Below are 25,241 nucleotides of genomic sequence, written 5' to 3'. Positions count from 1 at the left end.
AAATATATGGTCAGATATTCTGAGTCTATATGCGCCTAAAGTGACATGAATCATGGAGTGGGGGCATAGAGGAAGGAGTGTGCTAATGTACAAATAATGTTACAGACCTCTTCAACTTCGTTGCTATTAGTTGAAGGCTCAAAGTCGAAGACCAGTGTGCTGAGATATCACGTAAAGGTCCCGAGATGATCAAACTGTTGAGGTTTTTTTCCGTTGTTTTCAATCATGCTTCAGGTTTGTTGTTCAAGTCAGGCTTCACCTGGTGTTCGCGACGAGCAGCGGTGTCTTTCTCAAGATTCTTGCTGCTCCCCGCGCGAGATCCGCCAGAAGCCGCAGATGACGCCTGCGTAGAAGCTGTAGCTGATGCCTGCATACTAGCCGTAGAATTGGCGTGTGTCGACTTGAGGTTTCTCGACGCAGCTTGTTGCGCAGCCTGAGTCGCGTTTTCTCTGAGACGTCTCATTCGCTCGGATCGGCCTTCGCCTGGTAAACTGCCCCAAACTGGCTCGATGGAGTCAGCTCGCCAGTTGTTGCGGTTACCGCCCAACGCGCTGCGCTTTGGGGAGAGAGGAACGATCGAGGAGCCTCCGACGCCTGATTCACCCCACATGCGGACACGCTGAAGCTTGCGCAGCTTGAAGAGACCGTATACGCAGACGATGCCGGTAAGAGCAAAGCAGGTGAGCGAGACACTGCCGAAGCCAAAGTCTGATTCTTCGATAAAGTTCTTCAAGTTCATACCGTAGAGGGCGGAGAACAAAGTTCCTGCTCCGAGACCAAGGGTTCCAATACTAAACTTGAGGTCCATGAGCATGAGCGAGTTGCGGTTGGCGTCGAGAATGGCCTTGACTCTGCGATATGTTAGAGAAGCTTCCACATGTAATTGCGTGGACAGAACTTACACTTCTTCAGTATTGCGAATATTGGTCACCAAATTGCCACTGGCCTGGACAATTTCGTCGCAAACCTTGTGGTATGATTCCAGAAGCATTTCAACTTCTTGGTGATCGTCTTCTTCCCGTTCTCTGCCTTTCGATCTTTCGGACAAATACATGGCTGCCAGATCGTCATCTGCTTCCAGCAGATCATCAATGGCATCTCGTACTAGGCGAGCCTTTTGCTCGAATGTACCCAGTTTTTTGGAATAGATCAGAAGATGGCGGAGCTTATCACGGTCAATGTCCTCTTCCAAAGCACGGAGAACTCGCACGACCGGGTCTCTCACTCCGTTGAACTCTTCTTCAAGACCACTCGTGACACTAATGAGGACGGCTTCCAGCGCACGGAACTCATACGGAAGTGACTGGCTAGGCTGGGTGGTACCCTGATTTTGTCTCTGGCGTAGTTTCCCTTCTAGATCGTAGATGAACAAAGACTGCATGTATGAATCTGTTGATCCGTAGGCATCAAACACGAGTACTCGGTCCGCTTTGATCAGAACTCTCAAATGTAGGAGGTTGATCAGAATGGCACTCGGTCGTATCAAAATATGAGGGAGAGTGGAGGAGTCGATCTTGCGAAGATCCCGGGGAAGAAGGCCATACTAAATCACGAGATCCATTAGCACATGCTGAGTTGTAGACCTAGTAATTTATACAAACCTTCGCAATAAGTTCTTGTTTTCGAAACTCTCCATTCACAAGCGTGACATCGCCATTGATGTCGAACTCTGTACATCGAATTCGCAGTTCGTTTGACGCCTTGGCTGATAGGCTGCGGCCAATGTTGAACATGCCCTCTGTGCCCTCATCCATGAAACCAGGACCTGGAGGGCTGTGATTCTGGTAATCGGCAGTTTTGTTCCGTTTCAAATCAAAAAGCCTCCGGAGAAAGGGACGGCTTTTGGTGGATACATAGCGCGAGGATGTCAGTTGCCCCGGCACTTGCGGCGAGAGGGTTACCCTAACATTCGGCCGTTCTCTTGTGTTGGCACAAAGCCCATTATCAAGTGTTGCGGAGTATGAGCTATGCGGGGCACCGGGGCGCGTCCACCTCGATAGTTTCGGCGACGGCCCTGTCGAGAAGGCTTTACCGCGGCCGGCGAGACGCTTCGGATAAGCGCATACTGATGGGGTGGGTGAAACACCAGTCTGTGATCTTAAGAAACGCAGTAAGGAGGCAGAAGGAGCAGACAGCTTCGGAGACAGCATGTCTGGATCGTCGGCCAGCTGAACAGGTTACCGCGATGAGATCAGGAGCGCTTTTTTCCCGCGCACCGGAACAAGGTTGACCCGGACAGAACTATAAAAGTAGAAAAAACACTCCTTTCCTCCTTTCGATGTTGTGAATAGCATATAAAGATTTGAAGATTAAAGATGTTTTTTATTCGAATCAGGAGGTGAGAACTAAACAAGAGCACTGCTATCCCGACTCAGCACCCAGTCAACCAGATCATCGCCCTTGCACGATATCTCTAATTGAGAGTGGATCATCCAGATCAAGTGAGAATCGATCAAATCGTAGTTGCTATACCATAGATAATCATGATACTTGTTATGCCAAGCTGTTATGTCTTTAAGACCCAGTTCCAAATTCTCCCACGCCCACCCCCACTCACGAAAGAGCTGTTTTGATGTCGACAAATCATCGAGAGTAAGTTGGTAGTCGAGGGGTATCCCATTCGGGAATATGATTTTCTTCGCTCCCAAATCCACGATATTTCGACTGTCCGATAATCTCTTTCCTGGTTCTTGCAGATAGTACTGCCTTCCGAAAAGACTCCTCCAGCCAGATATAAGTATTTCACCTAAACGATTTCGCTCATTTTGGCAAAGCAGCAGTCTAGCCATTTCACGAGAACTTTGCCGAGCTCTTTGCGTCCATGTTCTTTAGCATAGCAATGATTGCATATCAGGCCATCAATGAGTGATGGTGTGATTTCAGATTTATCCCAATTGCGAGATGGCAACTGGGGATTGGCGATAGGTGTCCAGTGTTGAGGCTTACCCCCGAAGCGGAATGCACGCTGTTCCTGCCAGTGTGAGCATCCTGGGCACCGAATCATATACAAAGTCCACGGAGAATCGGATGTTTCCATACGATAGAGACGTTTGACAGGCGCATTCTTTGCTGGCCTCTTCATTTCAAATATGGTGGCGATATTTGGGAAATATCGGTCCAATGCACTGGCGAAGGGCAACCGACGGCTGGGTACGATGGGTACTTTGGCCGTGCCGCGCTTCAAACTACCCCCGTATCTAGGGCCGATTCGAATTGAGATCTCCCGACACTGGAAGCGACACTCGTTGCATTTTCGCAAATGGCGCTTGAAGCCACAACGTTCGCGCTCGATGAGGCGTGCTTCGTGGTCCAGAAGGACTTGCTCTTCTTCCCTGGTGACTTCATAGTATTGATCTAGATTCAGCCCTTGGAATGTGATCATTCCACTGTCTTGGAAGATCTTTAGTCTGGCGCCAATATCGCGTGGACCTATGTCTGGATTCCAGCGGTCTTTTTTTATTGCAAGGTCATATCGACATCTGATCTTTCGGTCCGCTCCCTTCAAATCAACATCAGACTGTTGCATTTGCCGCCGTTGCGGAATAGTAGGATTTCCATCTGTGGTTGGCTCCCAGCTTGGCAGGGATTGGCGGCCAAGGAACCTGGCAATGGTTTGCGATACTGCAAGCGCAGCAAACAGTTGTTGTTAAAGGCTGTCTGAGGGAGGAGCTTGAGGCAGATGCTGCAAGCCCAGCGCATTTTACTCCATTGTTTACTTATCAATTCTGGGTCGAGATGGTTGTCCTTTGCTCGGAAGATGGGCGTCCCACCGCCTTTTTCCCCGCACTCGAGTTCGAGAAGCCTCTCGAGCAGATGAGTTTGACTTGGCTGGATTATAGACCGAAATTTGGAGGTGGTCTGGCTGGCGGATATAAGATCAATAGGACCTAAGAGACGGAAAATAGAGCCCAGAATCTCAACGGGGAAAGACCCGAGGGTAACACGTTTCTCATTCATATTGAAACCAGTTGAAACAGACCTGGTAGCTCGGTGATTGACTGGACTTCAGACGCATCAAGTCTCCTTGGACTGACTCGAGATGAGGCTTTTGGGTAGAGTTGAGTTCTTACGCTCAGGCTACTCCGCTGCAGCTGCGGGCTCCAAAATGGGGTTTCGGTTTCTTTGATTTGGCTACAAGTGAACTTTTCCTTTATTTATAGCTTACCAGGTACTCTGAAACTACGTAAGCATAAAACCATAACCTAATCCTTAGGTTTGGACTATAAATACACAAAAGTTTACATTGGACCATATAATAAGAACTGAGTCAAGCTGTCTCGCAGCCGCTGCGTCTACCATTGAAAGCTATATACAGAGTGCACATGTCTTGCCTCCTTCTCTCTCAACAAGCGCTTGAAGTTGAACTTTTAGGCAAAACGCTGGACTAAGAAACATAATGATCAATGCTCGCAAGAATGCGCAAAATCCATTGGTATCTTGAAATACTTGAACAATCCCACCAAGAACATACTCACCAATCGTCGTCGTTGTCTTTCTCGTCATCTACCATGATAATTAGCACGTTGTTCATCATTTGCATAATGGGTATCACATACCACTTCCGCTGACTCTCTGTTTGCGCTTGTTGAGAGCATCTTGTAAAGCACCAGCCAAGCCACCTTGTGGAGCACCTCCGGAGCTAGGGCTTGCAGCTGACTCACTGGCAGCGCCAGGCACCGCCGCGGCGCTTCGGTCTTTCTTTTCAGAGTCCTTGACCTTACGAAGTCCACCGCCTCCATGACCACCGGAGGCTCGAATGGATGCCAGAAGGCTGTCGTGTCCACCAGTGGGCTTGGGCAAGGGAGGCGCAGCACCACCAGGCGGGGGAGGAGGGGGGAGGGGCGCCACTCGCCCCTGCACCAGGTGGAGGAGGAGGCGGGGGTGGTCCTCCTGGTGCCCTCGCACCGGGCGCCGGAGGAGGGGGTGGCATTGATGGGCCACGGCCCGGAGGAGGCGGCGGTGGCGGAAGGCCACTTTGTGCTGAGGCACCAGGCGGTGGAGGCGGCGGTAGTGGGGGAAGACTGGGCGAAGATGTGGGTGGAACAGGGGGAGGTGAGATCGTCCCCCGCGGAGGTGGTGGAGGAGCAGCTGGAGGGGTATAGGGTGCAGCTGGTACGGGCCGAGCCGAGGGCACTGGGGGAGGCGGAGGTGGTGGAGGGAGCGGGTTCCTGGCAGGGGGAGGAGGAGGTCCGTTTGAAGAATTCATAGGGGGGAGCTTAGGGGGCAGTTGAGGTGGTGCTGCCGGGCTTGCTGTGCGAGGCGGCGGAGGCGGAGGCCCACCAGGCACAGGGCTGCGGCTTGGGGGTGCCGGCGGCGCAGACACCTTGCGATCACCAGAGAAAGGCGGTGGTACCCCGAAGCGGGATGAATTGGGCTGACTGTCTTCCATAGGTGTCTTGGGTGGTCGAGGCGGCGGCGGAGGCCCGGCATTGACATTGGAAACTGCACGCGGGCGTCGCGGGGGCACAGGGCCAGCAGGTTCGGCGAATTTGCCGGCATCTGCAAGCGGAGGCGGCGCATTGAATCTTCGGGCAGGCGGAGATGGTTCACGGGGAGGAGTTGATACCGGTTCTTCTGGTGCTTCGGAGCGCGTTTTCCGTGACGGGGGCGGCGGTGGAGGGCCTCGTCGGCTTGCCGTGCTTGATCCTGTGTCCTGGGGGCTGATTGAGTTCACCTTGGGGGCAGGCGGTGGCGGAGGAGGAGGAGCAGCCTTTGGCTTATTCAAATCTTCAACAGGAGCAGCCTCGGCGGCTGCCGCCTGTTTCTGGTCAATATAAGCTTTGATAAATTCGGAGTTCTCGGCGATTTGGTCTTCGGTGATTCCCATGCCCTTCAGCTCATCCAGCAGCCCCTTCCAAGACGGATCACTGGTATCGAATGGCAGGTCCGGTTTAGATGGCGGTGCAATTGGAGATAGTATCGGGGGTGGCGGCGCAACCTGTATCGACGGCGCTGGCGCTGGCGCTGGCGAACTTGGGGCTGGGCTCGAACGGTGCAACAAGCTACCGAACAAAGATCGACCTATTTTTCCATTGCTGACAGGCGCAGGACCCTGACCTCGAGTAGATGCGAAAGGAGTCTTGCTGGTCTCTTTGCTTGCATGTTTCTCGCGCTCCTGCATCTTCTTGATGAAGGTCTTGGCCTCCTTCTCATCAACAAAGGACAGGCCGGCAGGGCAGTCTTCGAGCTCGAAAGTATGGAAGAAAGTTCGGTCCTGATTGTAAGCAAAGTTGTCATAGATTTCCTGGTCCCAGATCACGCCTCTGCCAGCAGGCTGTTCCAAAAGTACTGTTAGCGCTTTGCACTTATCTGCTAGGCTGGCATAGGTTACCTACCGAGACATCAACCATTTTGAGCCAGAAAGTCCGGCCTACGAGGTCATTGCAAAGGACTGCAGCTCCTTGGACTCCGGTATACGTCCATTTCTGCACATCGGGATAGGCAACGTAAAGTCGCGCGACACCCACGGCAAGGATCTTGTTAGCGGGCTTGGGGACGTGGCGCTTGACAGTTTCCTTGTCGGCATCGCTGAGGATTGAGGGCATATTGAATCCTGAATAAGGCCCTCAATGTATGTAGAGAATAAGGGTGATGGTTCGAAGGGTTAGGTGTGGAGAGCACACATTGCAGCCGGGCGGGTACCGATGGAATAGCGCCCTCAACACACTGGTATGATGACGGCGAAAAAGAGAGTAATGCGGGTGATCGAGGGGAAGCTTCAAGATCGTAAATACGACAGAAATTGAGAATTGGAGAAGAGCCGACCGGCGGTTGCCTTGTGGGTTGGAGATGATGAACTGTCTCGGAGGTGAGAAGGTAGCGGGGCGGACCCAGTACACCGGAGTTACCTAGGACTGCCGCCGCACCGCCATAATGGCACGTGGTACTTTTGATGTACTATGTAAGTCGTTGTTCAGCTCATATTAGGAATCTTTCTTCTACTGTCTGATACTGTATAATAACAGCTGAGAGGGCAATTTTCAATAGAACCAAATAAACATCACAAACGAGAAGTGATTATCGGCCTGCCCGCTCTCTCCGCAAACCCGAGTACGAGATGAGGCTTAGCGTATCTACAACTAGTGTTGATTAAGTGAATCTATTCATTCACGCGTGTTTAGGATAATACGCAAAGATGGATTGCCTATAGACGCCTAAGCATTAGTTGTATGACTTGAAGGGCTATATTGATTTAGAACATATAGTTATACCATGGAGATATAAAAGATTAGCAAACACAATTCGGTTTATATTATCAGCGCAAAATTCTTCCAACGAAAGTCATAGTTATTTGAATTATTTGTACATGTATTGCCCTTTAGTTTCTTGATATCCTCAGTAAATTGGTACGCTGTCTTTCCCTTCTGTCCCTACTAATTCTTGCATCTACATAGAATGGCTAAATTGCAACTAGGCAGACGTTTGAGCGCCGCCAAGTGTCACCCAAAGTGTGCTTTATGTATTTTTTCTATTGTAGTAATATAGTCGTACTGAATTCTAGTTTAACCTGATTATTTTACGGAGGTGTTTATATTATATTGCCACAGCTTCGTCCATGTCACCCTGACCACCGACGTCATCCCGGTCTAGGATCTATAAAGCTGACATGTCGAATTTCTTGACTTGATTCCTTGACCTCTCACAGTCAACTCTTTATTATTTTTGACATCTTACAACAGCGAGAAAGTATCAGTTATCGAGCACTCAAACCAGCCTTTCTCTATTCAACCAAAATGCCCGTCATTCCCGAGTCGTCAGACTTCCCATCTGTACCCCAAAAGGGAGAGTCGGACAAGAAAGATGGCAAGGACACACAGAAAGCTGCTGCACAAGATTTCCTCTCAAAGGGACCTCAGATCCCAGATGGTAAGTGGCCGAAGAAACCTATGCCATTGCCAGCCGCAATTGACGCTCTATAGAAATGCCCCCCACGGCATCGAGGGAGGAGATTGAAGCCCGCATGAAGGAACTGAACAAGCCTTCCAACTGAGAAGTCTTTGAACCATGAGCCTAATCAATTTGTATTGTACTTCATTTAATGCCAATTCCTATATCTTATTTCAAACCTTGGAACAACTCGTGCCAATCAACGTATCACGACAGACTGGGCTCCAACCCCACAGAGTAGAACAGACAGAGTGGATTTACGTATTGACATAGAACGAAAGAGCAAATGAACAGGGGAACTTCACTGAGCTATATTGTACTCAGTGGTTGCACCTTGTTCGGATGCGCAAATTTATTACGTCATACATCATAGCCCAGACACGTGATCGCGCGACAACTTTCGAGGACGGGATCTGAACTCCTCAACGCGTCTAGAAGTGCTCCAAATGCCTCCAGAAAGGACTAGTGCGCCGGTGAAGCTGTCACTGCCGTTGGTAAGCGCCTCAAAATTCCTTTGATGACTATGCAAGTCCTCACTAACTCCTGCGAAGCAATACCAGCAGGACCTCTTCACCGAACTACGCGCCGAAGATGAGTTGGTCGTATTGGCACGCGGCCTTGGATTGCTGCATCTGATCACAAATCTTCTACATTTTTATGATGCAGCCGGAAACAATTTGGTCCTGGTGGTGGGAGCGGATGAACGTGAGAATGAGTGGATCGGAGAGGGTATGTGGATTCGATTACGACCCCGGAAGGAAACTATGGATCGAGGTTGATGGATTATAGCTTTGGCGGAGCACTATGCTACCAGCAAGTCCCCTCTAGCTAGGGGTTTGAAAGTGATCAATACCGAGAAAGCTACGGTGTCAATGAGGTGGGTACACCCGATCTATACAGTCGATCATGGTGGTGTTAACGATGTGCAGAGAGAGAATCTATGCCGAAGGTGGGATTTTAAGTGTAACATCCAGAATATTGGTTGTGGACTTGTTGTCCAGTATGTATACCTAGTACAATTGCTCGGACAGTTGCTGATCTTTGTAGAGCTTCTTGACCCCGAGAAAATCACCGGGATGATTATCTTACATGCTGATAAGGTGGTGGCAACGTCCCTTGAGGCTTTTATTGTCCGGGTTTATCGACAATCAAATAAACGTGGTTTTCTGAAAGCATTCTCAGACTCCCCCGAACCATTTACTACCGGCTTCGCTCCGTTGGCCAACATGCTGAAGAATCTCTTCCTGCGGAAGGCATCACTATGGCCTCGATTCCATGTATCCGTGGCTGAATCGCTGGAAGGAAATCGCAAAGCGGAAGTTATCGAACTAGAAGTTCCGATGAGTGATAAAATGAGAGAGATTCAGAATGCTGTCCTTGAATGTGTGGAAATCAGCATCACGGAGCTTCGGAAGAGTAACACTGGACTCGATATGGAAGAATGGACGTTAGACAGTGCCCTGCATAAAAATTTTGATATGATCATCCGACGTCAACTAGATCCCATCTGGCACCGTGTGAGTTTCAGAACGAGACAAATTGTCAGTGATCTGACAGACCTGCGGGCGGTTCTTCAGTGAGTTTCCTTGCAACCTTTTGTCTATGTGTACTGATAATTTTACAGTGCTCTACTTACATACGACGCGGTATCTTTTGTGAAGTATCTTGATACTATCGTGTCTGCACATTCTCCGCCTCCAGGCTCCAACAAATATAATTACTCGCCATGGCTTTTCCTGGATGCCGCCCACGTCCTTTTCCAAACGGCCAAATCACGCGTCTACGAAGGCAAATTAAACAACGAATTGAGCCGCTTCTCCTCCTCAACTACATTTTCTGCCGAGTTAAAACCTTCCTTGGAGGAACTCCCCAAATGGAACGTTTTATCAGAGGTTCTCGCCGAAATCGAACACGATGCGTATCTTCACCCTACAAATGTGGATCAATCCAACAGCACTATATTGATTATGTGCAATGATCAACGAATATGCCGCCAGCTTCGCGAGTATATTGGGACAATGCATGCCAAAATTGCCCATGATCCTGACCCTAACGAAGAAGGTGGCCCCGATGAGGATAAACCCTCTGCGGAGCTTATGCTGCGCCGTCGGCTGCGGGACTATCTCAATTGGAAAAGATCACTTTCAAACGTCAACAAAAACCTGTCAGAAGAAGATGAAAAGCTTGGAAAGCCTTCCGATTCATCAATAGCCCGAAATGCACCTCAAGGGCGGCCTCCTCCGAACAAGCGTCGGCGAGTACGCGGCGGCGGCACAGTCACATCGGCCGCAGGACGTGTGCCCAATGCCAGCGTTCAAACCGAAGTTGAGCTACCTGGTCAGGTTGTCAGCTTACTGAGCGAAATTCAACCCACTGAAATGGAGGAAATACAGAAAGAAGAAGTGATTGTTGATGATCTGGAGGATATGGAAGATTTCTACGAACTATATGATATGAATGACCTGGTCATGATACACCCTTACGACGGCGATATGGATGAGCACATACTCGAGGAAGCGCGTCCTCGGTATATCATCATGTATGAGCCTGATGCTGCCTTCATCCGCAGAGTGGAGGTCTACCGCAGCTCTCATTCAGGGCGAAATGTCAAGGTATATTTCATGTACTATGGTGGCTCTGTTGAGGAGCAGCGATATTTGAGTGCTGTGCGGCGAGAGAAAGACTCTTTTACGAAGTTGATCAAAGAAAAAGGCGTAAGTAGCCCGCCTCAATTTTGAAGGTTGCTAGCTAACTCACTTCATAGAACATGGCAGTTACTTTGACTCATGATAAAAAGAACGATGACCCGCAAGAACAGTTCCTTCGAACGGTCAATACTCGCATTGCAGGAGGAGGGCGACTGGCAGCCACCGCATCCCCTCCTCGAGTTGTTGTCGACGTGCGGGAGTTCAGGAGTGCTCTCCCATCTTTATTACATGGAAACAACATGATTGTAATTCCCTGTCAACTTACCGTAGGCGACTACATCCTCACACCAGACATTTGCGTGGAGAGAAAGTCAATTCGGGATCTCATCACGTCTCTCAAGAACGGCCGCCTCTACAACCAAGCCGAAACAATGCTCAATTACTACAAGTATCCACTGCTGTTGATTGAGTTCGATCAAAACAAATCTTTCACTTTTGATGCATTCGCCTCAATCTCGACAGGCCCGACCTTTTCAACCGACCAAGGCTTTTCATCTGCCGGCACAGCGACCTCCAGTACCAGCAGCAGCTTTCTTGCCAATCCTTCTAATCCAAAATCCGCCCAGCATCTACTTGTGATCCTCACTCTTGCCTTCCCACGGCTGAAAATTGTCTGGTCTTCCTCCCCTTACCAGACAGCCGAGATCTTTGCGGAGCTCAAAAAGAACGCCGCAGAACCTGACCCCCTCCGCGCAGTTCAGCTGGGTCTTGACATCGATATTTCTAACCCTTCTGGCTCAAGCGATGTCATGGCGGCCACTGGTATTGAACACCGTACCTTTAATCTCCTCCCACAAGACATGCTGCGAGCTGTACCAGGCGTTACACCACAGGCTCTAGAGCGGCTGATTATTGAAACAGATAATCTCAGTGATATCGCCAATATGGATGTCGAGCAGCTCGATCCGCTGGTCGGCAAAGAAGCTGCACGAAAGATCGTTGCTTTCTTCCGGAAGAGTGTTTTTGGTTAGCGAATGAACTTGCTGTGCTGTCTTAGGAGCCTTGTATAATAAAATAACATTCTCGGTGCAAATATGGGGAGAAGACTTTACGTAAAAAAGTTTGTGCAGTCAAGATGAAAGAAGGGGTGAATTCCAACTGTGTCGGACAGCCTCAAGCCTTGCCGACTTTTAAAAGAAACAATCTATCAATCCATATATATTCATGAAGAATGATGATGAAAGATGACTTCAAAAGTCATCGTTCTACTCAGGTACGTACATGTAGCATGATGACCCGTTGTATGTTGGGCCCGAGTCACTTAGAAACAAATACAATATCGTAGGACTATGCAGGTAAAAAGCCGAGACATCTATAGTTTCCAAACCTGCCATTCATCAATTTCAAGCCAGTCTACTCCATAAAAGTCGTACGTTGATCCTTCTCGTCTTGGCGATGCAGATCAGTTATAAATGGAACAATGCAAGGGCCCCTGAGAGTGGATATCTCCCTTAAAGTTCTGAAGTCATGAGTTCTGACATCTTCAACTCACCATGCATTTCAAGACCATATTAACGCCGGTCGCATTGGCGGCTGTCGTCATTGCTGAAGGTGTTGAGCCATGCGCTCAAGTGAGCAAGCTGGTGGCGGATGCCAATCAAAATAAAAGTGCGTTCTAGACTCGAACTCAGCTGCAATTTCCATAGCTAACAGTTCACAGTGAGTGCCAGTGTGCCTCATGACTTGGCTCATCGGTGTCTGCTGTCTATGCCTTTTGAATCAGATCGTGCCGTTAGTTTCCTGAGTCAGGTCCGGAAGATTCTCGAGTTTCAGTCAACGATTGATATTCTCAAGGGTATGTTCTATCAGAATAGGAGATTTCTGCCCAAGCTAATCAATACTTTCAGCACCCCCATCGGGATATACTATGCCCTCTACGGATATTCTCGGCGGAGTAGATGCAATCTTGGGAAAGGCCAAGAGCAACAGCTATTCCAGTCAATTTGAGATGGACTTAGAGATCAATCATCTTATCAGGTCCGCACATGATGGCCATCTGGCATTTCAGCTTTGCTCGCAATCAATTTTCACCTATGAGATTGACATGCCTTTAGTCTCAATCTCAACAGATGGACTTGCACTACCGCATGTATACGTTTTGGGTGTGTTACCTCTGATATCATTCTTTGAAATCAAACTAAATAGCTTGTACAGATGACGCAAAACTACAAAAGATTGACCCAGAGGCTGTCTCGCCCTTGGTCACTATCAATGGCACTGACGTGGCTGTATATCTGGAGTCATATGCCGATGGTCAAAATCTCCAGGATCGCGATGCACAGTATGTATCTTTCCACAAGAACTGTGCAAAGCCACACTAACATCCACAGGTATAATCGAGTATTTCCCGCACCAGCTCGCACTGTCACCAATACTCCCACCAACGTGAATGGGATTTGGGCCTCTATTGGAGACTGGACCGATGGCGCTGGGCTGTCTCTGAAGTTTGCCAATGGCACCACAAAGATGATACAGAAAACTGCCACGCCAAGTGAGAGATTCTTCTCGTACCAAAATGGAACCCATCTCTACAACATAGAGTGCCTTCCTCGAGGCTTATCGACCCCTTTGAGCACCTCTTCCGGCGCTGAACAAGCATCCTCTGAAATAGCGGGATACCCAAGCACAGACTGGCGCACCTCGGCCAATTCAATCGCCGGCTTCTACTCCAAACTCTCAGACCTCCAGGACACAGCAGTCATATTCCTGCCCACGTTCTCATCCAGCGCATCAGAGGTAGCCAAGATCGCAGTCGACTTCTTACAAAACGCCACCGAGGCTGGTAAGAAGAATGTCTTAATCGACGTATCAGCCAACCCTGGCGGATACATGTCGATTGGCATCGACCTGTCTCGAATCTTCTTCCCCAGCGCATCCCCGTACACAGCGACGCGCTACCGCGCCCACGACGCAGCCAAGTATCTGACCAAGGCGTACGCGCGAGACTCAAGCACGGACTCGAGTAATGTCTTTGCGTACGACCAGATGGTTCGCCCTGATCAAAAAACTAATTTCGCTTCGTGGGAGGATCTCTATGGCCCGCATCAGGTCCTCAGTAGCCCGGCTTCTAGCCTGCTCGCTAACTTCAACTATACTTCTACCTCGTCAACGGTCTTTCCTATCAACGGCTATGGGTCTGTTCCGCTGAAACCTAGCAGCTCTCTTTTCTCGGCGCAGAACATCGCTATTGTAAGTGAATCGATTTGCATACCTACCAGAAAGAAGTTAAAACCCCCCCCCCCGCGCTAACTCACATGCTACGGCAAAAAGATCACTGATGGCGACTGCGTCTCAACCTGTGCCTTCTTCGTCAAGCTGATGAAGCGCCAGGGCGTCCGCACAATCACATTCGGTGGCCGCCCCCAGAATGCCCCCATGCAAGCCGTTGGTGGCGTGAAGGGCGGCCAGTCGCTCGGCATCAACTATATCAACGGATACATTGAGCAGGCCAATGGGCTGATCAGAGACTCGGTCAGCAGGGGATCCCCGCTGCTGACGCCTGTCGAGTGGAAGGCATTCAATGAGTCCAGCCCAAGCACTGCGGCGTCACTGGCCTGGAGTGGGAGTTTGAATCTGCGGAATGAATATGACCCAGAGGATGACCAGACGCCGCTGCAGTTCGTTTATGAAGCGGCTGAGTGCCGGCTGTTCTATACTTTGGAGAATTATTTGGAGCGTGAGACTGTTTGGCAGGCTGCGGCTAGGGTTATGTTTGGAGGTGGGCAGTGTGTTGAGGGTTCAACTAACGGGAAGGGTAGTTTGGATTCTTGATATGAATGCATACCGGTAATATATAGCTTTCATGTTTACATAGAATAGTACTAGGAATTGTGTTCATAGACATGTCAAGTATATCGACTATGCAGGATGTGGCCATATAATGGGTTGATTACAATACTTTAAAACACAACTTGGCTTACTGTTTCTACGGAGGCACGTCCGCTATTTGCAAGTCTCTAATGATAATATTTTCAATTCTCGTGGCCCGTTTCATGATTCTATCAGAAAAGAACGAAAGAAAAGCAAGTCGAGGCTGGGCAGAGTGAACACACTGCATGCAATGCAATGCAGGAAAACAAGCACACAGTTTCGTCATGTGTGCGTAGCAACCATTTTTCGTCTCTGTCGTAATCTCAAGACATTTGTACAAGGTACGAATATTGAATCGAGGATTGATCCATCGAAAATCCAAAATCGGCGATGAACAAACACCGAGAGTCCTCGGTTCGATGGCTTCAAGCCCTGGAGAATTGTCGCAGTAGCGCCATAATGGAGAGGGGTTCCCTATCCTCATGCAAAGCCGAGGTGAAAAGCGTCGCAGGTTGGGATGATTGATGCTCTCGATCCGTTCGAACAAATGTACAACAGAAATCGGGGTTCGAAACCGCCTCGCGTGACAAGAGGCAGGTGTTTCGGAGCAGGCGAGCCACAGCACTGTGCCAACAGCGGCAGACAGGAGGGTAGGGATTTGGCGAACGTGGAGAATACTGAGGAGAGGTGTTTCCGGGGTATTCGTGCAGGGCAGAGCATCGAACTCTGGGAGTGGCAAGGGGTGACCTTAGAGGTCGTCGACATCGATCTCCTTCTCGTCCTCGCTCTCGCGATCCTCGTCGAACTCGACGTTATCGTCCAAGCCTTCACCACCGTAGGTATCGGTCTCGTTGATCTTGGCGTGCTCAGGCAGCTCACCGTAGGCCTTCAGGGAACGGGCCTCGTCGGCGGTGTACTTCATGATCACATCACCTTTCTCATCCTGGTAATCACGGAGCGAGAGGAGAATGATGTCACCCTGGTTGATCCAGACCTTCTTGCGGAGCTTGCCACGAATGTGGGCCAAACGCTTCTCGCCGTCGAAGCAGAGCGCCTCGAGACGACCGTTACCCAGCATCTTCACGACCTGTGCGTACTCCTGTCCGTCTTCCTTGAAGACGAGCTCACGCTTCTCGTTGTCGTTCTCGTTCTTTCCACGACGACGGTTCTTACCGCCCTATAATCGATTGTCAGAATATGTCTCATCACGTCATAGGGTTGGAGAAAGAGCCCCAGCCACACATCCGAAAATTCACCAGTTGGGTATTGATGTGGCCAACTCTCGAGCGGTGGACGGTGGCGGGAGGAAATTCTCAAGAGGGGCTGAATATTGTGCGCGACTTACCTTTCCCTTGTTCTTGGGCATGGCGGGTGTGTGCGACCTTCACCTGGGTCGAGTCTCTCTGGGATAGTTGTTTTTTCTTAGATCAACGAAGATCTGAAAAGGCCTGATCTACAGTTGATCAGAGAAGTGAGAGTGGAAGAAAGAAGGAGGTGGGGGAGGGTTCTGTGCACCGTGATTCAAATCTTTTTGTTACGTAATCAGGCACTGGCGCCACCATACCGCCTTACTCTTCAGGTTATGAGTACTGACCGCCTGGTATGGCTGGCAAAAAAAAGATGAAATGGCGAACAGACGATTAGCAAGGAACTTTCAAGGTTTCCAGACACTTCTGTGTGATATAAGGTGCTGTCAGAACTGCAGAAGGAGACTGTGTGTTTTATTGCGATTGCACCTGGCTTATACCCAAGGCTCTGGTCATCCCGATAAGTGAGAACGAGACTTGCTTCAATTATACTGTCTCCGCAAATTGGCCTACCGAGCACACACGCCTCACTTTTGTGATTTCATTTTGAGAGACCATTCTCTATCTATCTTATTCCTTTGATTTGAGAAACACTCCTCGCAAACTTCTCCTCAAAAGCTTTTGAAACGATACCCAACTCTCACTGAAGTTGTCAACCCGACATGATACCAATGTGCTACAACTCCCACTCCTTACCTTACAATTCGAACCAGCACAGCCTCTCAACCGCCAATAACCCTTCTTCACAATGAAGTTTGTTGGGACTACAAGCAGCTTTATAGTCCGGTATTGGGCTAAACATATCACTCCTCCCATCGCAGCACGATACATCGGTACTCCTCTTCATCCGATTCGACCTAAAATCCTTCACATGTGCGCACATCGGTCAAAAGATCTATTGTGGTGGCGGGTATCAGTGAGCCAGCTCAATGGGAACAAACGAGTGATTCGTTCTTGGTGTGCGCGCAGAGTGCGGATTGCATTCGAGGGGGCATTAAGGCAACAAGGATTGGATACCGATGGGAGACCCCTGCCCGGCACATCTTCGCGGAAGAATAATCTGGCGGGATCCATGGAGGTTTACGTTCAATCCCCCTGTATGACACAAAGCTTTGAGGAGATCCAGAAGGGTGCAAACCAACTCATATCTGAACTCGTCGCTCATGAATCAGCACAGGAGGAAGTTGAGGCCCCGAAAATCCCTTCGAAACGATAATTTGAGAATCTCTGTGTTTATTACCATATCATCCTGTATCATACTGACATTTGTACATTATATGGGCATTGCGGACAAAGGCGTTTGGAGGGATTCAATGGAATTGGTTGCATTTGGAATATTCAAAAATATCTCCTCTCATGATATGTATATTTACTCTCAATTTCAATATACCCCAAGAAATTTGAAATTGAAATAAGACAATTGTTAGTCAAAGTGGTAAATAACTATAGAATCCGGATATTAGTATATTGATCTTAGCTCCCGTCCGGTGCCTCGCTAAATGCCGATCTGGCGGAATCAACACCCCCGGAGACTTGACAACTACCACCACCCTATCTGAAACTTCTTCTTCTACTTCTAATCTCACGATGTTGGTCTCCTTGACAGTTGGCAAGGTTGACGCAGGTGTCGCGGTGCTCCTCACTCAAGACAATCGACTCGTAAGCCAAAACCCCTGGTCGCATGGCCAAACACCCGCTGGACTACAATTCTACAAACAAAATAGTACCATTAACTAATTCCCAATCAGATCGAATTCCCCTCAGTCCTACTTCCAAACAACATTGCCTCCGGTAGCATCGTTGATATCACCGTGTCGCGCAATCATGCCGCCGAAGCAGCAAGCGCATCTGCCTTCCAAACCCTCCAGAAACGAATCTTGAATACTTACGGCGTCAAAGCCCCGTCTCCACCAATCCTGCGCCTGCGAAATGCAACCCAGACCTCGCTCGTTCTCGAGTGGGACCCCATCGACCTGGCCACCGCATCCCTGAAATCCCTCTCCCTCTACCGCAATGGATCCAAGGCCGGTTCCATACCCCGTCCCCTTGAGACTCGTAGCACAAAGATCAGCGGTCTCGCCATTCACTCTGAATACTCCTTCCACCTTGTCCTGCGCACGACTGCCGGTACCTACCAGTCGGAGAAGCTGACCTGTCTAACTCATAAGATGACCGATCTGTCCGGTATCACTGTCACAACAGGCATCCTGGATCCGCAGCAGAAGGAAGCCCTTGGTGCCGCGCTGGACCGTATTGGCGGTAAGATGATCGACACCGTCCGTATCGATACCACCCATTTCGTCTGCACGGAAGGACGCGGCGCGCAGTGGGAGAAGGCTGTTAGCATGAACATTCCAGTCGTCGTGCCGGAGTGGGTGGACGCTTGCGAGACAGAGGGTACCATCGCCGGTGTGCGTGGCTACTATCTAAACGCAGACCCCAAGGCCCGCCAGCTGGGCGTCATCCACGGCTCGTCCCACCAGCGCACTACTTCGACTCTCTCCGCTGCCACCACACACCAGGGAAGACCCAGCTCCCAGCCCCAGCGCAGCCCCTTGGCGTCAGAGCAGGCCCCTGAGGAACCGCCTCTGACGCCCTTCCCTGGGGGCCCGGTCAGCGGCCAACCCCTGGCGCAGGAGGAGGAGGTTGGTTCGGAAGACGAGGAAGATCTTCCGCCCCCTCCACCCCCGCCCAAGGGTGATTCCAATGGTTCAAATGAGCCTGCTGTGAATGGCGAAGCGGAACCAGCGCCCGCTCCAGGGAAGGATGAAGAGTCCGATCTTGGGGAGAGCAGCGAAGAAAAAACAGATAAAGAGCAGACCCTTCCGCAGAACAGGCCTGAGGATGAGGCCGAGGCCGAGGCTGCGAGTTCCGCTATCGCAAAGAGCAAAGGAAAAGAGGGTGAAGGGGACTTCAATGAAGTGCCGCTGTGATGATTCTTCATGACGTTCTGTCCTTGCTTTGCGGTCAATCTCTCAACTTCATTACCCTGCCTCTATGCCTATTTCGACCAGCGTCTACGATTATATCCAGTACAGTTTTACCTTATTGTGGTTAGTGGCGTGTCTCTACGCCTAGGCAGACAAGCCCTAGACAAGCCCTAGGTTTCTTACGAATGTGCCCCGACTTTGATTCTTGTTTGGTTTTATTTCCCAATTCTTTGTCTTTTTATCTGGTTAATTAATGTACAGTAGAATAGCTTTCCTAATGCAGCCTCAGCTCATTGAATTACTTGTTATGTTTTACTTGTTAGACTGCTCGAAGTGGAAACCGAAACTAGTTGTGATTCTCTAAAGGGTGAATTCTATCATGAAAAATCGTTAAAAACAGATGGGCCCGCCAGATGCAAAATGAATGGTCCGAGAAGAAACTCCGCAGCTTTTGAGAGAACAGTGTACCTCCCGAGGTAGCGCAATGGACATGGAATTCAAACACCCGGTTCAGACATGTTTCAAATTTAGTTCTCGTTGCGGATGACATCGTCAATCGCCTGTGCGACGTAGGCGACGTTCTTTTCGCTCACTGTGTGTAATGTCAGCTCGTATTCATAAGAATCAGAAGGGGAGGCTCCTTACAGCCGCTGATGGATGCTCGGCCGGACTTGAGCAGGTAGATGTGGTACTTGTCCTTGAGGGCGTAGACTTGCTTGGGAGACAGACCGGTGTAGGAGAACATGCCGTTCTAAGAACAGAGTTAGTATGGGACCACGGTTACACTGTCGCATTGGGCTGGCTTACCTGCTCGATGATGTGCTCCCAAGTGCCGGGAGTCTGCAGACGGACGAGCTCATCGTAGAGGGCCTTGCGCATGGCCTTGATGCGCGAGCTCATGACCTGCAAGTCCTGGTGCCAATCGGCGGTGAGCTCGTCGCTGGTCAGGACCTTCTTGACGATGCTGCAACCGACTCGCGGGCCCATGGAAAACTCGCCGCGGATGAGGTGGCAGAGGTTGTTCACGACGATGTCGCGGATAGAGGTCGAGCTGCGGTTGGTGCAGTAGTGGAACGCGCCAACACGCTGCCCGTACAGCCCGAAGTTCTTGGAGAAACTCTGTGCCACGCACATCTCCATGTCGGGCTTGTTGTTGAAGAAGTAGCGCACGGCCCAGGCGTCCTCCTCCACGGAACCGGAGGCAAAGCCCTGGTAGGCCGAGTCGAAGAAGGGGAAGAGCTTCTTGCGCTCGCAGAGATCGGCAATGGCCACCCATTGCTCCTTGTTGGGATCCAGGCCGGTGGGGTTGTGCGCGCAGGCGTGCAGCAGCACAGCATCGCCTTCCTGCGCCTCGGACTCTAGGGTCGACATCATACCCTCGAAATCGAAGGACCTGGTTGCCGCACGGTAGTACGGGTATGTCTTGCGGGGCACGCCGGCCAGCTCCCAGATAGTCTGGTGGTTGGCCCAGGACGGGTTGGAGAGCCAGACGCTGCGAGGCTTCATGTGGCGGGCGAGGAATAGGGCGCCGAGGTGGTTGGCACCGGTACCAGCAACGGTCTGGACGGAACCAATGCGGGACTTGGCCTCTTCTTCGCTGTGCTTGCCCTCGAATCCGAACATCAGATCCCGGGCAATTCCTAGGAAGGGCACGTCACCCTCGATCGCGGTGTATTCGTGGCGGAAGAGGTCGTCGTCTACGACAAGCTCCTTCTCGGCCTTCTGAACCACGGGAAGGGGCCATGGCTTTCCATCGTCGGTTCGGTAGACACCAACTCCTAGGCTGACCTTCTGCGGGTGGGTATCGACTGCGTAGGCACCGTTCAGGGCGAAGATCTCATCAGGAGGGACCGGAGCCACATTGAGGCGGGTATCAATTTTGGCCATTGTGAAATTATATGTGCTGCGATTGAAAGGTCTAGTGTCAATTGCCTGTAGCGAAAGTCTGTGGAGGCTGTGAGATGAATGCCGAGTAACTATAAGTAAAGATCAGAATCGCTGAGTCAACCCGATATCGCTCCAGGGCTATCGATTTTTGTTTTTTTGTTTTTTGCCCCGCGGGAAGTCCCGCTTAGTAGCGGATTCGGAGGTGCAAGGGATGCAATTATTGATGCCATCTTGCTTTTTTACTTTCAATAAAAGAGATAGCCGTGGATAGCCTGGAAGATTTGGTTGAAATCTGGTAGCCGTTGGAAATGCGCTACTGATCCTCCATTGTGATGTCCCAAACCTAAATAGATCAGCCTGAAACGTCATACAAAGAGTCTGCTGACTTCTGTAAACGTACTATTCTTCTTTTTTAAAGTATATAGACAAGATTCTCTTGCGTAAAAGTTCGGGGGTTTGGTTGATGGATGAGGTGTTGTTGAAGTTCTCCCAATGGTTGGAAGAGGCTCCTGCGCTGGTAATATGTAATATATATGTTTGGACTTCTTAAAATTTACTCCGTAACTGTTACAAGATTGGCTAATAATTCCCCGGTCTTTTCTTGATTGATATTTAAGTTATAAGTCGTACGTAGTATTCTATCATATCTAAGACCAAAACTCTGAAAGACTATCTGTATAATGAATGTATGTAATAAATCAAGTTTTCGAGGCAGCTTTATACCGATAATCTATATACAAACAAACTACATGACTATGTAACTACCTGGACAGTCAGATAAAAGGGCATTAATAAACAAGATAATACAAAATGCTCCTGAGAGATATTTGTTCGGTCAAAATCGTGATATCATTCCTCGCTATTATTCATCTCAAAACCAGTAATTATTTGGTTCTTATAGTGACTATACTCCAGGGCTTAAGTAGTCATAGGTTACAGCCAACACATATGCGACCCTCAAACATAACTAGGTAGAATAATATAGACACAATAATTATTTGTAAATATGTAGGTACATACGCACATATGTAGTTATGCTCAACTTTACCTAACATATGATACCCCGCGCGACAGCATCTGTACTACTTGCATGTAGGTACACTTAGCCCAACCCCCCTGCCTTAATCTCTTCTAAAAACCTTGGAATACATTCGAGATACAGATACTTTAGTTTAACCATGGCTTCTCAATCTGGGTCTAACCCAGCTCTATCGGAGTTTCGCGTCCCAACCATCCCGCTTCACAACAGCATTCCACCCGAGCTTGTCCCTCGGTATGACCCCGTCTACGTTGCATACTACAATGCCTTCAATGCCGGGCGACTTCATACACACGAGGTGCCGATAGAAGAGTTCCGCAAGAATCCTTCCAAATATACAATTTCCTATGGCCGGTCTCCCGGCCCTGAAATCTTCCGTATCACTGAGCAGAAATGTCCAGTTGACGACGGGGAAATTACCATTCGAATCTTCGAGCCAGCTCCTAAGCTTGATCACCAGGGCCAGCCGAAGAAGAGAGCTGCCTATCTCAATTTCCACGGAGGTGGATGGGTGTTTGGCGGACTAGCATATGATCGCAGTTTCTGCCAGCGACTGGTCCACCAGCTAGATGGAGACCTGGTCGCATTTGATGTGGACTACCGATTGGCACCAGAGCATAAGTTTCCTATCCCGGTCAATGATTGTTGGACTGCCTTTAATTGGGTAAGAACCCTAGGCCTAGGCCAAGGTCATTAGTGAGACTAGCTGATGACATCTTAGGTGCGTTCCCACAAAGCAAGTGAGCTGAATCTCGACCTAGATAGGTTCGCAGTAGGTGGCGCGTCAGCAGGAGGCCACATCTCGGCCGTTATCAGCCATCTGTGTCGCGATGCGAATATCCCACTACGATTGCAGCTCTTGACAGTGCCGGTGACAGACTTGCATAGCGTCTTCACCCCTGAAGGTGATTTCGACCGCGAGAACTGTCCATACGAGTCCTATCGAGAGATGGAGTTTGCACCAGCCCTACCGGCAGCGCGTATGGCATACTTCCACCGGTCCTTCCTAGGAGTTCCTCGACCGGCGCAGTCCGATGAGGTAAGTTCAATGCAATGCTTGCCGCTCACCTACATATGTAGGTAAAGACAAAGATGGCAGTGGTAATTTGTTCATTGAACCCATAGGATTGGAAGATATCACCCATTCTAGCACCGAACTTCCGCAACTTGGCCCCTGCGTTGGTGTTTACTGCGGAATTAGATCCTCTGCGCGACGAAGGAGAGGCATATGCGGCAAAGCTTCAAGCTGCAGGAGTATCGGTTGAGATGCATCGAGTTGCAGGTGCTCCCCATTTATTCCCTGCATTGGATGGCATTCTAGAAGCAGGTCGACAGTATAACAAGAAGGTGATTGCAACCATGAACCGGGAACTCAAGGGATGAGTGTTCAACCGTAACTTCAAAAACAAATACCGTATGAATATTGAAAGATTACCAAAGTTTACCATCATCACTGCCAAACAATCCGTGTGTTTTCTGTTCTACCGATACACGGGAAATTTCGGCTTGTTCCTCGGAGTCGAGTTTACCTGCAGGGCGCGTTTTTGCTCTTTTTCTTTTTTTAAGGAGACTTGATCCGCAATTCCACTTCAGCTTAAGAAGCTTGTGGACTTTAATATTTTGGTCTTATACAAACCAATTGTTACACAATGAATCCCACATCCTCCCGGGCCGCGGTGCGCTCTATGGCCACCCTAACACATGCGACCAGAGCCACCCCCGCAGCTCGCAACCTTCTGTCGGCTGCTGTTCGTTCTCCGGCCTTTGCCCGATCTCTGAGCTCCAATACCCGCCAATTCGCTCAGTTCCCCCGCCTTCAATCCTTCACCTTTTCTAACAAGCGCGCTTTTGGAACTACCGTCAGGATGGTATGCTTGGGAAGCACAGTTGGACAAACGCAGATGAGCTGATGTGATTTAGTCCGTTGACGCTCGTACTGAGAGTGATGCCTTTGGCGAAATCCAGGTGAGTTCCGATGACGTACAATGGAAATGGCCTGATAGTCAAAGCTAACAATCTCTTCCACAGGTTCCCGGTGACAAGTACTGGGGTGCGCAGACTCAGCGGTAAGGCGACACTCGAATCGAAATACATTTCAATGGAAAAATTAGAGCATCGCTGATGCGCTGATGGATACAGCTCCCTGGGTAACTTCGACATCAACCAGCCCCAGGACCGCATGCCGGCTCCTGTGATCAAGGCCTTCGGTATCCTGAAGGGTGCTGCTGCCGAAGTGAACATGAAGTACGGCCTTGGTATGTGCAGCTCCCACCTGAAAAGAGAACACGGCCAGGCTACTAACTTTGTAACAAGACCCCAAGATTGGTGAGGCTATCAAGCAGGCTGCCGCCGAGGTCGCCGAGGGTAAGCTGCTGGACCACTTCCCTCTGGTTGTTTGGCAGACTGGTTCCGGCACCCAGTCTAACATGAACTCCAACGAGGTCATCTCCAACCGTGCCATTGAGATCCTTGGTGGTACCATGGGCTCCAAGAAGCCCGTCCACCCCAACGACCACGTCAACATGTCCGCCTCCTCCAACGACTCTTTCCCCACCGTCATGCACATCGCCGCTGTTGTCGAGCTCGAGCAGACCCTTCTGCCTGCCCTCCAGGGCCTTCGTGATGCCCTCCAAGTGAAGGTTGACAAGTTCCAGCACATCATCAAGATTGGCCGTACTCACTTGCAGGATGCCACTCCCCTCACCCTCGGCCAGGAGTTCTCTGGCTACGTCGCCCAGCTCGACCGCAACATCGAGCGTGTTCAGGCTAGCATCCCCCACCTGCGCTTCCTGGCCCAGGGTGGTACCGCCGTCGGCACTGGTCTCAACACCTTCAAGGGCTTCGACGAGGCCGTCGCTGCCGAGATCACTAAGCTGACCGGCACCGAGTTCAAGACCGCCCCTAACAAGTTCGAGGTTCTCGCCGCCCACGACTCTATCGTCGAGGCTTCCGGCTCCCTCAACACCCTGGCCGGCTCTCTATTCAAGATCGCCCAGGATATCCGCTACCTCGGCTCCGGCCCCCGCTGCGGTCTCGGCGAGCTGTCCCTCCCCGAGAACGAGCCCGGCTCTTCCATCATGCCCGGCAAGGTCAACCCCACCCAGTGCGAGTCCCTCACCATGGTCTGCTCTCAGGTTATGGGCAACCACGTCGCTGCCACCATTGGTGGTATGAACGGCCAGTTCGAGCTGAACGTCTTCAAGCCTCTCATGATCGCCAACCTGCTCCACAGCGTGCGCATTCTCTCCGACGGCATGAACAGCTTCCGTTCCCACCTTGTGGAGGGTCTGGAGGCCAACGAGGAGCGCATTAACTCCCTTCTCAACGAGAGGTATGCACTGCGTTCTTCCCCTTCTACTTTTGATGTCAAATTCTAACCGCTTTCTAGTTTGATGCTCGTGACCTGCCTGAACCCCGTCATTGGCTACGACATGGCCTCCAAGGTTGCCAAGAACGCCCACAAGAAGAACCTTACCCTGAAGGAGAGCGCTATGGAGCTCAAGGCCCTCAGCTCAGAGCAGTTCGACGAATACGTCCGCCCCGAGCTCATGCTTGCTCCTAAGGAGTTGAAGTAAATGGACAATATTGTTCATTTTGTGACATTATAGATTTCCAATAGGAATTGTACACTGAAAGAATTTCTGGTCAATGTGTGATGTTGTAGTTGGCTGTA

The 25,241-nt window shown here is 50.2% G+C and overlaps 12 protein-coding genes across 12 annotated transcripts; 7 read left to right on the top strand and 5 right to left on the bottom strand.

Annotated features, from left to right (window-relative positions):
• Positions 1 to 223: 223 nt before the first annotated feature.
• N7529_007495 (CorA family magnesium transporter) lies at positions 224 to 2,150 on the bottom strand (the record flags this gene model as incomplete). The annotated part of the gene is made up of 3 exons (XM_057243022.1): positions 224 to 851; positions 903 to 1,543; positions 1,602 to 2,150. 3 exons carry the CDS (start codon positions 2,148 to 2,150, stop codon positions 224 to 226), a joined length of 1,818 nt encoding a protein of 605 aa, XP_057094560.1.
• A 596-nt stretch (positions 2,151 to 2,746) lies between these two features.
• N7529_007494 (uncharacterized protein) lies at positions 2,747 to 3,526 on the bottom strand (the record flags this gene model as incomplete). Its single annotated transcript, XM_057243021.1, has 1 exon — positions 2,747 to 3,526. The coding sequence occupies one exon, from the start codon at positions 3,524 to 3,526 to the stop codon at positions 2,747 to 2,749; it is 780 nt and encodes a 259-aa protein (XP_057094559.1).
• Positions 3,527 to 4,717: 1,191 nt separating this feature from the next.
• On the bottom strand, positions 4,718 to 6,545 carry N7529_007493 (WASP family protein; the record flags this gene model as incomplete). The annotated part of the gene is made up of 2 exons (XM_057243020.1): positions 4,718 to 6,274; positions 6,336 to 6,545. 2 exons carry the CDS (start codon positions 6,543 to 6,545, stop codon positions 4,718 to 4,720), a joined length of 1,767 nt encoding a protein of 588 aa, XP_057094558.1.
• A 1,188-nt stretch (positions 6,546 to 7,733) lies between these two features.
• On the top strand, positions 7,734 to 7,990 carry N7529_007492 (uncharacterized protein; the record flags this gene model as incomplete). Its single annotated transcript, XM_057243019.1, has 2 exons — positions 7,734 to 7,866; positions 7,920 to 7,990. The coding sequence occupies 2 exons, from the start codon at positions 7,734 to 7,736 to the stop codon at positions 7,988 to 7,990; spliced, it is 204 nt and encodes a 67-aa protein (XP_057094557.1).
• A 343-nt stretch (positions 7,991 to 8,333) lies between these two features.
• Positions 8,334 to 11,566, top strand: N7529_007491 (ssDNA endodeoxyribonuclease RAD1; the record flags this gene model as incomplete). Its single annotated transcript, XM_057243018.1, has 7 exons — positions 8,334 to 8,381; positions 8,439 to 8,616; positions 8,677 to 8,764; positions 8,817 to 8,887; positions 8,935 to 9,463; positions 9,512 to 10,601; positions 10,652 to 11,566. The coding sequence occupies 7 exons, from the start codon at positions 8,334 to 8,336 to the stop codon at positions 11,564 to 11,566; spliced, it is 2,919 nt and encodes a 972-aa protein (XP_057094556.1).
• A 522-nt stretch (positions 11,567 to 12,088) lies between these two features.
• On the top strand, positions 12,089 to 14,366 carry N7529_007490 (uncharacterized protein; the record flags this gene model as incomplete). Its single annotated transcript, XM_057243017.1, has 6 exons — positions 12,089 to 12,203; positions 12,256 to 12,390; positions 12,443 to 12,697; positions 12,750 to 12,876; positions 12,926 to 13,784; positions 13,866 to 14,366. 6 exons carry the CDS (start codon positions 12,089 to 12,091, stop codon positions 14,364 to 14,366), a joined length of 1,992 nt encoding a protein of 663 aa, XP_057094555.1.
• Positions 14,367 to 15,153: 787 nt separating this feature from the next.
• Positions 15,154 to 15,771, bottom strand: N7529_007489 (translation initiation complex factor eIF1A; the record flags this gene model as incomplete). Its single annotated transcript, XM_057243016.1, has 2 exons — positions 15,154 to 15,582; positions 15,751 to 15,771. The coding sequence occupies 2 exons, from the start codon at positions 15,769 to 15,771 to the stop codon at positions 15,154 to 15,156; spliced, it is 450 nt and encodes a 149-aa protein (XP_057094554.1).
• A 689-nt stretch (positions 15,772 to 16,460) lies between these two features.
• Positions 16,461 to 16,928, top strand: N7529_007488 (uncharacterized protein; the record flags this gene model as incomplete). The annotated part of the gene is made up of 1 exon (XM_057243015.1): positions 16,461 to 16,928. The coding sequence occupies one exon, from the start codon at positions 16,461 to 16,463 to the stop codon at positions 16,926 to 16,928; it is 468 nt and encodes a 155-aa protein (XP_057094553.1).
• Positions 16,929 to 17,299: 371 nt separating this feature from the next.
• N7529_007487 (putative chitin biosynthesis protein (Chs5)) lies at positions 17,300 to 18,645 on the top strand (the record flags this gene model as incomplete). The annotated part of the gene is made up of 2 exons (XM_057243014.1): positions 17,300 to 17,371; positions 17,461 to 18,645. The coding sequence occupies 2 exons, from the start codon at positions 17,300 to 17,302 to the stop codon at positions 18,643 to 18,645; spliced, it is 1,257 nt and encodes a 418-aa protein (XP_057094552.1).
• Positions 18,646 to 19,169: 524 nt separating this feature from the next.
• On the bottom strand, positions 19,170 to 20,529 carry N7529_007486 (putative aspartate transaminase; the record flags this gene model as incomplete). Its single annotated transcript, XM_057243013.1, has 3 exons — positions 19,170 to 19,234; positions 19,288 to 19,393; positions 19,450 to 20,529. The coding sequence occupies 3 exons, from the start codon at positions 20,527 to 20,529 to the stop codon at positions 19,170 to 19,172; spliced, it is 1,251 nt and encodes a 416-aa protein (XP_057094551.1).
• A 1,178-nt stretch (positions 20,530 to 21,707) lies between these two features.
• Positions 21,708 to 22,951, top strand: N7529_007485 (alpha/beta hydrolase; the record flags this gene model as incomplete). Its single annotated transcript, XM_057243012.1, has 3 exons — positions 21,708 to 22,232; positions 22,290 to 22,607; positions 22,694 to 22,951. The coding sequence occupies 3 exons, from the start codon at positions 21,708 to 21,710 to the stop codon at positions 22,949 to 22,951; spliced, it is 1,101 nt and encodes a 366-aa protein (XP_057094550.1).
• Positions 22,952 to 23,217: 266 nt separating this feature from the next.
• On the top strand, positions 23,218 to 25,143 carry N7529_007484 (class II fumarate hydratase; the record flags this gene model as incomplete). Its single annotated transcript, XM_057243011.1, has 6 exons — positions 23,218 to 23,436; positions 23,489 to 23,533; positions 23,597 to 23,634; positions 23,708 to 23,823; positions 23,882 to 24,899; positions 24,957 to 25,143. 6 exons carry the CDS (start codon positions 23,218 to 23,220, stop codon positions 25,141 to 25,143), a joined length of 1,623 nt encoding a protein of 540 aa, XP_057094549.1.
• Between the last annotated feature and the right edge of the window lie 98 nt (positions 25,144 to 25,241).

This window comes from Penicillium soppii (genome assembly GCF_028829465.1).
Source record: "Penicillium soppii strain IBT 18220 chromosome Unknown utg000006l, whole genome shotgun sequence".
NCBI classification, from domain to species: Eukaryota; Fungi; Ascomycota; class Eurotiomycetes; order Eurotiales; family Aspergillaceae; genus Penicillium; species Penicillium soppii.
The sequence above is the reverse complement of the archived record's forward strand: the minus strand, read 5'-3'. Positions and strand labels throughout refer to the sequence as shown.